This window comes from Sinohyriopsis cumingii, chromosome 10 (assembly GCF_028554795.1).
Source record: "Sinohyriopsis cumingii isolate HCF-2022 chromosome 10, ASM2855479v2, whole genome shotgun sequence".
Taxonomy (NCBI): Eukaryota; Metazoa; Mollusca; class Bivalvia; order Unionida; family Unionidae; genus Sinohyriopsis; species Sinohyriopsis cumingii.
The window spans coordinates 22,183,844-22,200,063 of NC_142970.1; the positions used below are offsets into that span (position 1 = coordinate 22,183,844).

The 16,220-nt window shown below is 34.5% G+C and overlaps 1 protein-coding gene across 1 annotated transcript in view; it reads left to right on the plus strand.

Moving 5' to 3' along the window:
- Positions 1-6,828: 6,828 nt before the first annotated feature.
- The window catches only part of LOC149789708 (uncharacterized), a 71,771-nt gene continuing 62,379 nt past the window's right edge, over positions 6,829-16,220 (plus strand). Inside the window, exons 1-4 of the mRNA XM_089971712.1 lie at positions 6,829-7,089; positions 8,833-9,408; positions 11,036-11,142; positions 13,682-13,930. Of these exons, the coding sequence (XP_089827838.1) occupies positions 6,852-7,089; positions 8,833-9,408; positions 11,036-11,142; positions 13,682-13,930 (1,170 nt within the window). The 5' untranslated portion in view covers positions 6,829-6,851. The remainder of the gene's footprint in view (positions 7,090-8,832; positions 9,409-11,035; positions 11,143-13,681; positions 13,931-16,220) is intronic.

Consider the following 16,220-nt stretch of genomic DNA (forward strand, 5'->3'; position numbering starts at 1 on the left):
CAGGCAAGCATGCATGACTCTATAGATTTAGGCTGCAATGAATTGTAAAGGTTTGTTTATATTAGGTACATTCCTATAATAAATCGTGGGGCCCCAAGCGGCCAAGTGGTCTAAAGCACTCACCATTATGGATCATTGCCATCTCACCTCTTATGTGAGAAAGCTTGTCAGTACCTTCTCATGAATCGGTGGTTCTTTCTGGGGTTTTTCCGGGTTTTTCCTCCGCCATTTATATTGGCCATTATGTATAGCCTATATTGTGCTACAGAATGGCATTCAACCCAACAACAACAACAAAAAATGACATTCTGATGTACACAAATATTGTTTGTTGCAAATGACAATCATATGAAACTTAAACTGAGAATATAGAAATTTGTAAAAATGTTGGCATCCATTATTTCAGTATTTGTTATTCCTGTTTGTATAAAAAAAAAACTGTACTGAGAGCGCGCGCGCGCGAGAGAGAGAGAGAGAGAGAGAGAGAGAGAAAGAGAGAGTGAGAGAGAGAGAATTATATTATACATGGATCTTATAGTTGTTGTTGTTGTTGTTGTTGTTGTTGTAGGGTTAAATGACATTTTTCAGCACAAGTCTTGTTGCACTAGAAAGTGATCTCCAGATTAAATTGGCATGCACTAATAATCATTAGCGAAAAAAGTGAAAGAAGCAAAACACAAAAGAGTAACTGTGTATCTAACTTAAATGAAAAATGGAGAAAATAATTCCCTTGACTAGAATACGGCACATCCATTAGGATTACCGGTGTGACTTCTGATCGCTTGATTGCGAAGACTGTAAAAGTGAATAATCCTTTTGTGACAGGGATTAAGAAATGTAAAAACTCCGCCCTCGTTCACCACTAGATTACTGGAGAACACATTATAACCCAAGACATTCTTTCACAACAAAGAAATCAGTAAACTTGCAGAGACAAATGCGTTATTTGTATTACAAAGTCGGGGTCATGGTATATTTTGTTGGTGTTTAACTTTGCTGAGTAAAAAAAGGTCTTACATTTCAAGTGTAACTTATTAGAAAGAAGATTGATCCGTATCCTCTTTGATTTTTGGATAAATGTGTTCTAGGACGAAGTATAATAAAACCTATGATAATACCCATTTTATGATAGGCAGTGAATTAACTACCATCTGGTTAATAAGATTTGGCTTTATGTATTGGCTTATATGTAATGTGTTGGTCTACAATATTGCTTCAGAAAAATGTAGAACTTTAAACTAAAAGAAATCAAACTAATCCAATTATTCTTGGAATGGATAATGCATTTATTAATTGTGCATGTAGGTTTATTTGTATGTTTAGAGACATAGCATATATTACAAGTTGTAATATCATATTTCACGCTGAAAAAGTATGGGTCAGACGAACATTTGTCGTTACAGTTTTGAGTCCAAAATATTTTAATTGACCCCCAGTCCTGACATCATCTTTTTTGTTTTAACTCTCAATTGTACTCCCCTGGTGGATACACTGCATACTGTACATGAAATAACAGGACTTGGTTAGGTAAGTGGCCTTCTGTACATAGCAACAGCCTAAAATATCAAGGCTTTGCCAGGGAGGTGGCATACTGTACTTAGCAACAGCCTAAAATAACAAGACTTTGGAAGGGATGTGGCATACTGTCCATACCTACAGTGTGAAATAAAAATAATTGGTTTGGAATGTGGCATACTGTACATATCAACTGCTTGAAATAAAAAGAATTGATCAGGGAAGTGGCATACTGTACAAAGCAACGGCATGAAATAACAAGATTTGGTTAGGGATGTGGTATACATTACATAGGTACAGCATGAAAAAAACAAGTCTTGGTTAGGTAAGTGGTGTTCTTGTACATAACAGCAGCATGAAATGATAAGGCTCGGTTACGGAAGTGGCATAATCTACATAGCAGCAGCATGGAATGACAAAACAGCATGAATTAACAAGACTTTTTTAGGGAGGTGGCATACTGTACATTGCAGCAGCATAAAATAAGGCTTGGTTAGGGAATCGACATACTCTACATAGCATCAGCATGGAATGACAAAACTTGGTTATGAATATGGCATGCTGCTCATAGCGATAGCATGAATTGGCAAGACTTTGTTAGGGATGTGGTATACTGTACATAGCAGCAACATGGAATAACAATGCTTGGTTACGAAAGTGGCATACTGTACTTAGCAACAGCATGGAATGACACAGACTAGGTTAGGGAAGTGACATACTGTACATAGCAATAACATAAAAATAGCAAGACTATGTTGGGTATGTGGCATACTGTACATAGCAACATCATGAAATAACAAGACTTAGTTAAGGATGTGTCATACTATACATAGCAACAATATGAAATAACAACGCTTGGTTAGGGAGGTGGCATACTGTACATAGCAACATCATGGAATGACAAGACTTGGTTAGTGAAGTGGCAGACTGTACTAAGACTTTGTGAATAGCTTACTTTACATGGCAAACAACAAGAAACGCCAAGACTTGTGATTTGGATATTTTAATGTACCGGTAGCTTTTATAATTTTTCAGTTATGTAACTATGATATATGCACTGTGGCAGTATATAGGAATGTCTAGTAGTAAGGCATCATGCCGCAGACATGTGGTATGATGTTCCACCCAGTCATATTATTCTGACACCAGGCTGACCAATCTTAACAATAGCCTCAATGCTGAGTGCCTAGCAAGGAAGTTGCAATGAACCCCTTTTCTAAGTCTTTAACATGATTCAGCCAGGTTTATCCCCATGACCTCCTGCATCTGAGACAGATGCTCTGTCCATTTAGTCAACTAGACTTAAGAAAGAATTGTCTTGCTGTACATATCAACAGACATGAAATAATAAGACTCACATAAAGTGGTTTATTTTACACAACATCACATGAACTAAGATTATGCTACTAACCAGTCCTAATTATTTTACTGAAATACTGACAGAAATAGTCCAATATAAAGTATTTCATTTCCATAGCCGTTGGATAGTAATTCTTATTAAAGCTATGTGCAGAATAGTCCGACATATCGCATATCACGAAAACACTGGTGTGTTATCCCATGTGTCCAAATTTGATAATTTTTTGAGCAGAATATTCTGGTAACAGTTGCATCTTTTCAAATAGTAAGCATTGCAGAATTTTATTTTCGTCGATCGTTCTAATTCGGTGTGCGTTTTGCTTCAATATTGTGATGGAAACCTTAAGTGCGCAGAAATGCCAAACAGCATTTTATATGGTTATCCACTGACTTGAGGCTCAAGTGAATGATATTATGTTTTGCTGTGTAACTTAATATTAGCCTACCCAAAAATATTGACCATTTTGTGGACCTCACTCATCTAATTATTATTTTTAATGAATTTTTATGTTAGTCGGGTATATGCAATATTAAATTTGTGAATAAAAACTGTCACATGTACACTTCACAAATAATGCATTTGACAGTTATGTGCTAACACCATAAAAGCTGAGTTGTAGTTTATTTTGATGTAAGCGATCTTAAACCTTGTTTCACAAAAATACAAAAGTAAAATCGATTGACGTTTTGGTCTATATTCAGAATGTTATCCTTTATTATTACCATTCTTTCATGAATACGTAACATTTATGCTGGTCATGTGCCTTTCACAATTGAACATGTGTGCCTTTTCATTAAGATTTCCTCAATTTGTTGCATCGCGTATATCATTTAAACTGGTGAGCGTGTGAATCAGCCTAAATGAAACAGCCATTACAGAGTATCTAAAGTGTTATCTGAAGAGGGCAATTTGGTATAAACACCGAATAAAACAACATCTGCATCCGATTTGTTTGGAAATAAACAAGGATTAAAACCATGCACGTTTTGTACTGTGTAAGTACTGTACATTATGGTACAGACTGGTCTCCCAGGTAAACTCAAACCTGCCTGTGAATTATGAAGTCTTTATTTACCTTTATTTAATGTTATGTTGGAGAAAACAGAAAATATGCACATGAAAAATAAAAACAAAAGAAATCATATTAGTCTGCAACAGTTCATTAAGTGTTGCCAAACTGAAAATGTGTTGTTTCACGTGCATATTAAGTCTTAGGACACCGAAAATACTTTTGTGTGTCCCATGATTTACAGCCATTATGGTAGACCTCCATCTTAAAATGTTAAACACTTTCACATTGAAACCTTAGCATATAGATAAACTTACCATCCCGCGTTCTTTCGGGTATTTAATTGTTTCCTAAATTATTTGGCCTATACATGAGCAGGGATCGCCCTGTGCTTCACCAGTGTCGCAGACTGCAATTTTGTTACTGAATGGCAACACAATATACCATCTGGTGAACTTTTGGTACAGTAATTTAGCCACTATTTGATTTTGCACTTTTACAGAAATTGTACTTACATAATGAATAATCAAACTTGCTTAATAACTAGGTTGTTATGAATTTCATATCAAACATGCTCTAAATTATGGTACAAATTTTTTCTTTCGTTTTCATACAGATAATAATGACAGAAATGCTTTTCATTACTCTGTTTGCAGATAAGGGCAATATCTAGCACCACTTGGGATAACAGGTTTTATGTAATGCCCAGTTTCAGCCTGTAGTGAATAAGTCCAGATTCTAAACTGGGTCATTAGTTTTAGATGTTTCTTTATGACGACTTTTTTAATGTGCTGTCTGGTTAGACCTAAAACATTGCCAAATTGATATTCAGTATGATTGCCATGGTTGTTGTTTTGCAAATTGTTTTACTGCTTCACCTCGATTGCCACGTCTTTGAAGATCTTGATATTGCATCTTAGATTGATAGATGGTTGGTCATATTAAAATGAACTTTTCAGTTGAAGACCTTAGGATGTTGGTCTTAAATAAAAATAGATTTGACAGCCAGTATAACCACCATGGCAGCCATTTTTAAAATATTGTTGACATGACAACTTCTTAAGAACAGTTCACATGGGCATGGAGTTTTACAGCAGATCACGCTGTTCACTTGATCTTAAATACAAACAATTTCAATCTCACATCGAGTTTTTGTGACATTGTGGCTGATTTTAAAATCTTGTTATTGCTCAAAAAATATCAAGGGATGATTTCACTGCTAAAGAGTCAACCCTTTAACTTTACACAATTGAGTCTGAATCTATCTATCTATCTATCTATCTATCTATCTATCTATCTATATATCTATCTATCTATCTCAACCACTCCAGTGGCCTAGTGGTTAGAGCGTCCGCCTCTTATGTGGGAGGTCGTGGGTTCGATCCCCGGCCGAGTCATATCAAAGAATTACAAAAATGGTACTAACAGCTGCCTCGCTTGGCGTTCAGCATTAAGAGGTTAGTATTAGGACTGGTCGTCCCGGTGTCAGGATAATGTGACTAGGTGGGACATCATGCTACATGTCTGCGGCATGATGCCCCAGTGTGTGACATCACTATCAACTGCCACATTGCAGACATCGTAGCGATCTGGCTGAAAAATTGTTAAAGCTACGTTAAAAATCAAACTCACATCACATCACACATCTATATATATATATATATATATATATATATATATATATATATATATATATATATATATATATATATATATATATATTTAGATATATAGATAGATAGACTGGCTTGAGAGTGAAAGCTGATCCTTATATGAGGATACTTCTTTCTCACAGAATACTTCTTTAATATGCTTTAATACCATGGGAGAACTCAACTTTAAGTCAGTAAAGCTGTATGACTAAATGTAGCTGACATTTCTCAGCTTCTAAATATATGGATGTATTGTTTATTACTGTATGACAAAATCATCTGAGTTAGTTAAATTCTCCATCAATATCAGGGGCTAATATCTAACTTAGTGAAGCCTACATTTCTAAATATAATCATCCAAACTAACAAAAACGTGCTGAGTGAAATTCACAGACTCCAATGTGGAGAGCGGAGAATCCAACCCAGTTACTTTCAACAGCAGATTGTGATGATATCTCAAATATCAACCACATGTCATTCAATTTTCATTTGCCTTTAAGCATGTAGTGGACTCTGGGCCATGCTCAGTGTTCGAAGGCACATGTGCCTTTGAAGATCATTGACATCTCTGAACTGTGTGCGTTCGAGTCTCTGCTGGTCTTTGTCAGCATATGAGAAAGCTTGCCTGTAGCTTCCTGTGGGGTGGTGGGTCTTCCTGCACCAAATATAGTGACCACCGTGTAAAGTATATCATGTGGTGAAAAATGGCATTGAACCCACAGAACTATAAACTATAATCACACTTGTAGTTTATAATAGCGGTTTCCACAAACATGGTGTACGAAAACACTATATGCACCAAAATCTAGTTCATGGGCTGCATTTAAATGGATGCTGAATAATCCGTTAAAAAAAAAAAAAAAAAACTTTAAAATATAAATTATATATTTTAATATTAATTTGCAAAAGATGAAACAAGGTGGATTATTACGTATCTATCACAGCACAGATCCAATCCTTTGCAGACAATATGTCAGAAAATTAACATTTGTGAAACTGTTAAATGTAATAAATCTGCAAAATCACAATATTGGGAAGCGATATGCATTTTCTAAATGAAAAGCTTCCAACATGGAGAACGGGGGATAAAGAAATCTCTTTTATCCTTACAAAATAATGAAAACAAATTTGACCAAATCTGAGCTTGGTTTATTTTTTTGTAAAACTTTTTTAAATATTGCCAGGTGATAAGTCTGCACATGTGATAAATTCCTATTTAAATATTATTATGTTCCTTTGTTGAATGCTGGCTGTAAAATTTGTTTGCATATGTTTACTTATTTCAGGCCCAGTCATTCCTGTGGAGATCCTCCGTATGGATGATACATCCCTTCAATTGTACACAAAAGCTTTGCGTGACGGCAAGGAGAAGGTTTACAACCTACGAGTCATGGTGGTTGGTCAGTTTGGAGTTGGAAAGACAACATTGATTAAGCGCCTCCTTGGAAAGCAGGTTGATATATCCGAGAGGACGAGTACAGAGGGAATCAATGTATATAAACATTGTTTCAAAATCTCTCTGGACACTGGGGAATGGATAGTACAGCACGAAGGTAGGCTGTCATTAGCCCCGAGATTCACAATGAAATGACAAACGTTGTATGATTCTCTCCGTCTGAAAGTGTATGAGTAATGACACATAATTTCTCTTCCACTGTACGTATACTGATTTTAAATATTGACATATGACAGAGGTCATTTTGAAGAAGGATGCAAAATTACACATCTAGTGTGCAGATAGAGCTTTTCAAACTTAGGATATGACTGAGGTCATTTTGAGACCCTATTGGGAGGTGATGTTGCTGTATTGTCCTCAACGATACAATGTAGGATATGACTGTATTGTCCCTTGAACCTATAGTGAGGGAATGTAATTGCTGCTGACTCTATAATGAAGAGATGAGATAGGATTGTCCTTAACCCTATAGTGAGACGTGACTGTATTGTCACTAACCCTATAGTGAGATGTGACTGTATTGTCACTAACCCTATAGTGAGATGTGACTATATTGTCACTAACCCAGAAGTGAGATGTGACTGTTTTGTCCCAAATCCTATAGTGACTGTTTTGTCCCTAATCCTATAGTGAAATGTGACTGTATTGTCGTCCCTAATACTATAGTGAGATGTGACTGTATTGTCCCTAATACTATAGTGAGATGTGACTGTATTGTAACTAATACCATAGTGAGATGTGACTGTATTGTCCCTAATACTATAGTAAGATGTGACTGCATTGTCACTAATCATATTGTGGAATGTGACTGTATTGATCCTATAGTGAGATGTTACTGTATTGTCACTAATCATATAGTGAAATGTGACTGTGTTGTCTCTAATACTATAATGAGATTCGACTGTATTGTCCCGAATACTAAAATGAAATGTGACTGTATTGTCCCTAATACTATAGTGAGATGTGACTGTGTTGTCCCTGATACTATAATGAGATGTGAGTGTTTTGTCCCCTGACCCTATAGTGAGATGTGTTAGTAATGAGAGGATGTGGCTATACTGAACCCTGACCCTCTAATGAGGGAATGGGACTATTGCTGCTGACCCTATATAGATGGGATCATGATGTGGCTGTATTGTCCCAAACCCTCAAGTGAGATGAGACTGTATTGTCCGATGACCTATAATGAAGCAATGTCACTATTGCTGCTGACCCAGAGTGAATGGATGTGACTATAGTACCCCTAACCCTATAGTGAGGAGACGTGACCAACTAACCAACTCCAATGACTGCCTAAGCCAGTTAGAAACCATTATTTGGTTTGGAAACCGTGGTCACTGACTGCAGAAAGCAGGTGGCCATGATGTAAATGACATTTGCATCGATGAAGTACTAAAGTACCTTGTATCCAAAAATATTATATATAGTATTTTGTATAAAGACCCGTGATAATGACATGATTGATATGGGGATAATGTTTATTTATAATATCTGATATATATATATATATATATATATATATATATATATATATATATATATATATGTATGTATATGTATGTATATATATATATATATATATATATATATATATATATATATATATATATATATATATGTATGTATATGTATGTATATATATATATATATATATATATATATATATATATATATATATATATACATATATATATATATATATATATATATATATGTATGTATATATATATATATATATATATATATATATATATATATATATATATATATATATATATATATATATATATATATATATATATATATATATATATATATATAGTATTTTCTCATTTTCAAGATTCTGATCACTTGTCCAGACTGCAACGGTTGATGAAACTATTACATGAACCAGATCAAAAGTCTGATGTCAGACAGGAACAAGAAGGTCATATAGAGATTGTTTATGAAAGAGAGACAACTCCTGAAGTAGATAACACTCACATGAGTGATACAGTATCTAGTTCAAAGTCAGACCAAGAAGATCAATTAACCAACCCCAAGCCAGCCAAATTGTCTGTTATCAAGACAGATGGTGAACATGGTGTGGTACCTTCAGACCATGAAACAACTGCTGTTACTGTTACAATGAGTGAAGCAGAGTCCAGCAAAAAAGAAAAGAAGGATGCAGTGATAGAAATCATCCGTCTGGTCAATGAAAATGCTGACAAACTAGGGACAGATGTAGTGAAATATGCAACATTGTCAATATGGGATTTTGCAGGGCAGTATGCCTTTTACACTACTCATCAAACATTTTTGTCGAGTCGTGCACTGTATCTCCTGGTCATAGATCTCAATCAGCAAATTACAGATGTCATAGAAGATGACACATGCTTCATTGATATGGATGGGATAAAACCATGTAAAGTTCATGGTTAGTAGAACTCTTTTAGCCATGAGTAAGAAACCAAGTGAATGGGTATTTGTACTAATAAAGTTAGTCAGGTAGTTTTTCTTGAAGTCTGTACGTAACAAATCCTGACAATTGTAGTTTTAAGAAACTGCTCTGTAAATTTAGAATGTACAAATCGGCACAAGTTCTAAAAAAATGCATAAGAAAGCTTTCAGGTGTTATACAAGTACAAAAACAACTTCAAATGTTAAACATCCTTCTGTTTGCTAACAAAGAATCTCAAAATGAATGAAGTATAAGCATTGGGATGGGGGTGAAGAAGGGCACTTTTATTGAACTAAGGGGAACCTTTTGCTTGTTTCATAGGTTTCATACCATATTTGAGCACACGATAAAATATGCATGTGAGCCAGTAAATCTGGTGTGAGAAGATCCTGGAGAAAACCCCTGGTAGAACCAGACCATATTAATGTGCCACAAGCCTTATGAAAATTACCCTTAAATTTCGGACTTATGGAATAAAAGCAAATTTTATGGGAAAATGATTGTTGCTGAAATATCCAGATAGCCGTGTGTGATTTGAATCCGAGTTTCATATTAGAATTATTGGAGTTTATCAGGTAACCAGACTAACTTTACAACAGTACCTCAGATGCCTTAAACTGCACATGTTTTCTTCATGGGTAGCGCCATCATGATCAAACAATTAATTCTTGACTTTTTAAAAATGGCATACAGCAAGCGAGGCATTGAAGATCAAAAGGAAATTGATTATCTTAAAAAGTGCTAATAATCTGCACAGATGAATAATAGAAAATATCCAAATTCTAGCGAATAATATCAGGAAGGAACATTATTAAGTTTATCGGACATCACATGTCAATTTGGATCTGTCTTGTAGCAGGAGAAATGAATGTGTTTGTGAAATGGAAAATAAAAATTCCAAGAATTTAGTTCAAGTTGAGACAACATGCCATCGTGATACATGAGTTTTGGAACTGAAGTTTGTGCAACTTTATATATGATGAATAAGGTCTGCACGTAGTTTACAAAACCTTTCATTAGTACATAATGTTTACCGTCAATGCATTTTACGAATACCAAACATTTAAATATGTTTTCCTGCTTTACAGAGCAGTGTATGATATTTTGTTCCACCTTACTGAAAGCTGCTCAAACGTAAGGAAAAAAAATCAACTGCCTCACCGAGACAGTCTCGTCAGTGTTGGCAGGTCCGCATCATAAACGACTTGATGTCATTAAATTGAATATTATAAAAAGTAGAAGCAGAGATAGGCATATTATTATGTATATCTATGATTAAATAAACAGAGAAAACAAATGGAATAAGTATAAAACAGAGAAATAAAAGATATTGGCTATTTACAATTACTATATATGTATTTGAATACAATTTGATTTGATGTAAATTTTGTGTAAAAATGGAGATCCACAAGAGAACCTGGTTTTGAATTGTTTCTGTCAGAAATAAAAGTTGTGATGTAAATTTTGTGTAAAAATGGAGATCCACAAGAGAGCCAGGTTTTGAATTGTGTATGTCAGAAATGAAAGTTGATGTTGTTATTATTATTAGTATTTACTTGATACAATTCTACATTATGTATTTTTTTTTTTTTGTTCTCTTCAGACCTGGCTCACATATGGCTCAACTCTATACATTCCTGTGCATCATCACCTCAAGCCAGTATTCCCCATGTGCTTCTGGTTGGTACACATGTGGATAAGCTTTCAGAGGTATGCTATGTTAGGACTTAATTGTTCAAGTTTAATGATTTATTTGAAGATGATATAGAAGCTTTGTCTTGTGTATATTATCTGCCTCTGTTGTTCCATATTTAATAAATAAATGCAGAGTCTGACCGGATGTATTGAAAGTTAATGTATTTAATAAACTGCAACCAATATCAGCATTATTTCGGTTCTGACCAGTACTTTGAAGCAGGCTTTGCATCCTGCTGAGTGTGTTTTGATGTCTTGCTACTATATGTATCTCAATAGACAACATTAAAAAACAGGAGGAATTTCAGGTTCATGGTCTCTAACTCTTTATAAACTGCCATAGTGCTTCCTTCTTTTCAAGGAATTAATGTGATAGACTTGTACGTAATCAAAATACATACTGTTTCTCAGAGCTGGTTACTCTTGGAAACACGTTTTATCACGACCATAGTTTAGGCCATTTAATAAGAGAAATAGATAATGAACTCGCCATAAATATATGCATGTATGTATGTTTCTATGTATTTATGTATGTTATGTATGTATGTATGTATGTATGTATGTATGTATGTATATATGTGTGTGTGTGTATGTATGCATGCATGCATGCATGCATGTATGTATGTATGTATGTATGTACGTATGTATGTACGTATGTATGTATGTATGTATGCGTTTATATATATATGTATGTCTGTCTGTCTGTCTGTCTGTCTGTATGTATGTATGTATGTATGTATGTATGCATGTATGTATGTATGTGTGTGTGCGTGTGTTTATGTATGTATGTATGTTATATAAATAGATAATTTGGTTTGAATTTCAATAAAAGTTATTAAACGAAAGAGCAAATAATATAATGTTATTATGGTTGATATGTGATGTCTTAATATAAAAATAATTTTAATATGGACATGATAGCAAATAATATTATATTAAAATGGTTGATACGTGATATCCTTACACAAAAAATAATTTTAATATGGACGTGATAGCACATAATATAATATTATATTGATTGATACGTTATATAAAAATAATTTTAATATGGAAGTGGTAGCTAAAATTGTTGATAGATTGAAAAAGATAAAAGACATGGAAATATGTATGGAGGGCAGGCAAATAAATGCAAGTAGTCTGTAGGAATAGAATAGAAGCATTGACACATAGGGTGACAAGTTAAAAGGATGTAAACATGAGTGGTTAAGTAGTGATTGATAAACAATACCCAGTTACAAATTAAGGAAGTAGCAGTGGTTAATGACGATTGATATAATGCTGACACAGTGAAATATACAGCAGTGGTTAGTGATGATTGATACACACAATGCCAAGTTACAGTGAAATAAACTGCAGTGGTTATTGATCATTGACACATAGAATACCAAGTTATAGTGAAATAAACAGCAGTGGTTAGTGAGCATTGATACTCAGAATACAAAGTTACAATGCAATAAACAGCAGTGGTTATTAATCATTGATACAAAAAATGTCAAGTTATATTGAAATAAACATCAGTGGTTAGTGAACATTGATGCACAGTGCCACGTTAAGAGAAATAAACAGCAGTGGTTAGTGATCATTGATACACACAATGCCAAGTTACAGTGAAATACACAGCAGTGGTTAGTGATCATTGATGTACAGAATGCCAGGTTACAAGGAAATAATCAGCAGTGCGTGGTAATAGTTGCATACCAAAATAAATGGAAATACGATTATTATGGTAGAATCAGGATACTTATCTGTGATTATTTCGGATCCAGGTTTCATATTAGAATCAATAGAGTTGGTCATGGAACCAGACTAACTTTACAGAAGTACCTCAACACATTTTAGCTGCCAACATTTTTGTTTCTTTTAAAATGTCTGCATGATCATGCAGTTACTTATAGCATTTTTCAAAGGTGGCACCCATGAAATGACACATAAGCAAAACAGTATGTACAATAATTTTTTTTAAAATGTTTAAATAACACACAATAAAATGGAATATTCTCAATTCTCGGGCACATGCTGGAAGGTTAACAATTACGCATGTTGGACATTATCTGCTGATCAGAGTATGTTTTGGTATGGGATATGTTGTCACGGGAACTTGAAGAAGAAGAAAGGATTACATCAAGTTAAAGATAGCAAAAAGCCATTGAGCTGCATAGTTTTGGAAATCCCTCTTTCAAAATTGTACTGAAGGTATTTAGGGTCTATGTACTTGATAACGTTTTAGTTGAACATAAAGTGTATTGTCACTACATCAATCGCTGAGTACACTTAGGACCTTTCTAAATGTTCAACTGGACAATACCCCTGGACAAATTAAACTGAAAATTGGTCTGACTTGAGGAAGAATGTCAACTGCCATTCTGAGAAACCTTGTTAGGTTTGGCAGGCTGCAACTGATTTTAATATATTGACATATTCCATGAAAATAAAAATGATTCCTTTATTAGACATTGTTTGTCTGTTATGATGTGCTTGATTTAGAATGTCATGTATGAAGAAAACGCAAATACTGCATTTGAAAGAACAACAGTTTAATTAATTTTACTTACAGGAATCGCGAGAAGAAATCATTGAGAAGTACTTCAAGGATATCCGCGACATTCTGAAGGATAAGCCAACAAGACACCACCTGATGGGTGATATTGCTGTTGATAACACGCAGAGTGATCCCAAGCTAGAAATATTGAAAAGAATAATTTTTGAATTAGCATCAAAGCAGCCCCATTGGGGGGAGGAAACACCTGCACAATGGCTTCCCTTGGAACAAGCCATCATGACATTGAGAGCTTCTGGTGCCAAGGTAAATTTTATAGAAACATTCTTCTAACATGTATGCACCCTTTGATCATTATACTAAACACTTCTGGGGCCAAGGTAAAGTTAACATGAAATATTTTAACATTTATACACCTTTCAAAGTTGAATCATATAAATATCAGTATTTTCCATTCATTGATCTTTTGCCTTTATCAGTTCCATAGTATATCTTTGTTTTTAAGTGATCTACCTGTACTATAATTTTAGTTGTACATAATCTACCTGTACTACAACTTTGGTCATAATCTACCTGTACTACAACTTTGGTTTTACATGATCTACCTGTACTATAATTTTGGTTTTACATAATCTACCTGTAATTTAACTTTTGTTTTACATAATGTACCTGTATTATAACTTTGTCGTTGTTGTTGTGGGTTTAACGCTATTTTCCAGTACACGATATGCCATACATGGCGGACAGTATTAATGGTGAAGGAAGAACCCGAGAAAACCCAGAAAGAACCACCGACCCACAAGAAGCGGCTGGCAAGCTTTCTCACATACCCCCATTGGCTGAATCCGAGACTAAAATCAGTGCAGACAGAGGTGTGATGGCAGTGGTCCGTAACGGAGATCGCTTTAGACCACTCAGGCACTTGGGGCCCCCTATAACTTGGGTTTTACATGACCTAACTGTACTATATCTTTGGTTTTATATTAATAGACTTGTATTATATCTTTGATTTTACGTAATATACCTGTACTATACCTTTGGTTTTACATAATATACTTGTACTATAATTTTGGTTTTACATAATCTACCTGTCCTATAACTTTGGTTTTACGTAATGTACCAGTACTATAGGTTTGGTTTTACATGATCTAACTGTACCAAACTTTATGGATGACTTTCGCTTGAGGCAAAGAAGAAACCTATTGATTTGTGTTGTCAGAAGGTCATAGGTCAGAGTCAGCAGATGCAAAGTGAATTTTTTTTGTTGTGCAAAAGCTTTATTTTCCAACCATATATCTTCATCAGAGAGCTTATATATGGCTTACTCTTTTGATAGGGTATACTGTTCAAAGTTCATGTCATTAAGTCACTAAATATAATACCAAGTCAAGGCAAGTATAATACCAAGTCATGGTAAGTGTAATACCAAGTCATGGTAAGCATAATACCAAGTCATGGTAAGTATAATACTAAGTCATGGTATGTCTAAATTCAAGTCAGGGTAAGTCTAATATTAAGCCATGGCTATCTAATGTCAAATCTTGGTAAGTCTAACATCAGTCATGTCATGTCTAATACTTATTCAGTCATGGTAAGTCTAATATAAAATCATGGAAAGTTTAATATTCGGTCATAGCATGTATAACATCAAGTCAAAAGAAGTCTACTACCTAGTCAGAGTAAGTCTACTACCTAAGTCATAAAATAAGTTATGGCAAGTATAATGCCTAGTCATAGTAAGTCTAATGCCAAGTCAGAGTAAGACTAATATCAAGTCATGGAAGGTCTAATATCAAGTCATGATAAGTCTAATACCAAATCATGATAAGTCTAATGCCAAGTCAGAGTAGACTAATACCAAATCAATGTATATATAATATCATGCTATGATAAGTCTAATACCTAGTCATGGCAAATATAATACCAAGTCATGGCAAATCTAATACCAAGTCATGGTAAGTCAAAAACCATGTCAGCGCAAGTCTAATACCAAGTCATGCCAAGTCTAATACAAGTCATGGTTAATCTAATACGAAGTCAAGGTATAGCAAGTCAAGCTACGTCTAATATCATGTCATGGCAAGTCATGGCAAGCCTAATACCAAGTCATTGTAAGTATAACACGAAATCAAGGTATAGCAAATCAAACTAAGCATGATACCAAGTCAAAGTAAGTCTAATAAGAAAATAGTTTTCTGCTAGGGTCATGCTTAGTTCAAGTCCACATACCTTGACCATAGGTCATATTCGTTGAGACATGTTGGTCACTAATCAGCAGTCAACCATTTCCTTAAACATGTGATCGGTATGTAACACTATGCCATACAGAAAAAAAATAATGGTTTATGCACAATTAATCAAGGTCTGCAGTAATTACAACCAACAGACATTCGAATGACATGCACTTGGGATAAGAAAAAATAGTATCAAGTTTGGGATCAAAAGGTCAGTCTGATTGAAAGAAGAAAAGTATTCCTGCATTGTAAAATTAGTTCTGCATCACACAGCTGGATCAAACTTAAACATAACACTTATCACTTTGAACAAAATATAAACCTGTCAAATATAAGGTCAAAAGTTGTAAGGTCAAGGTTAT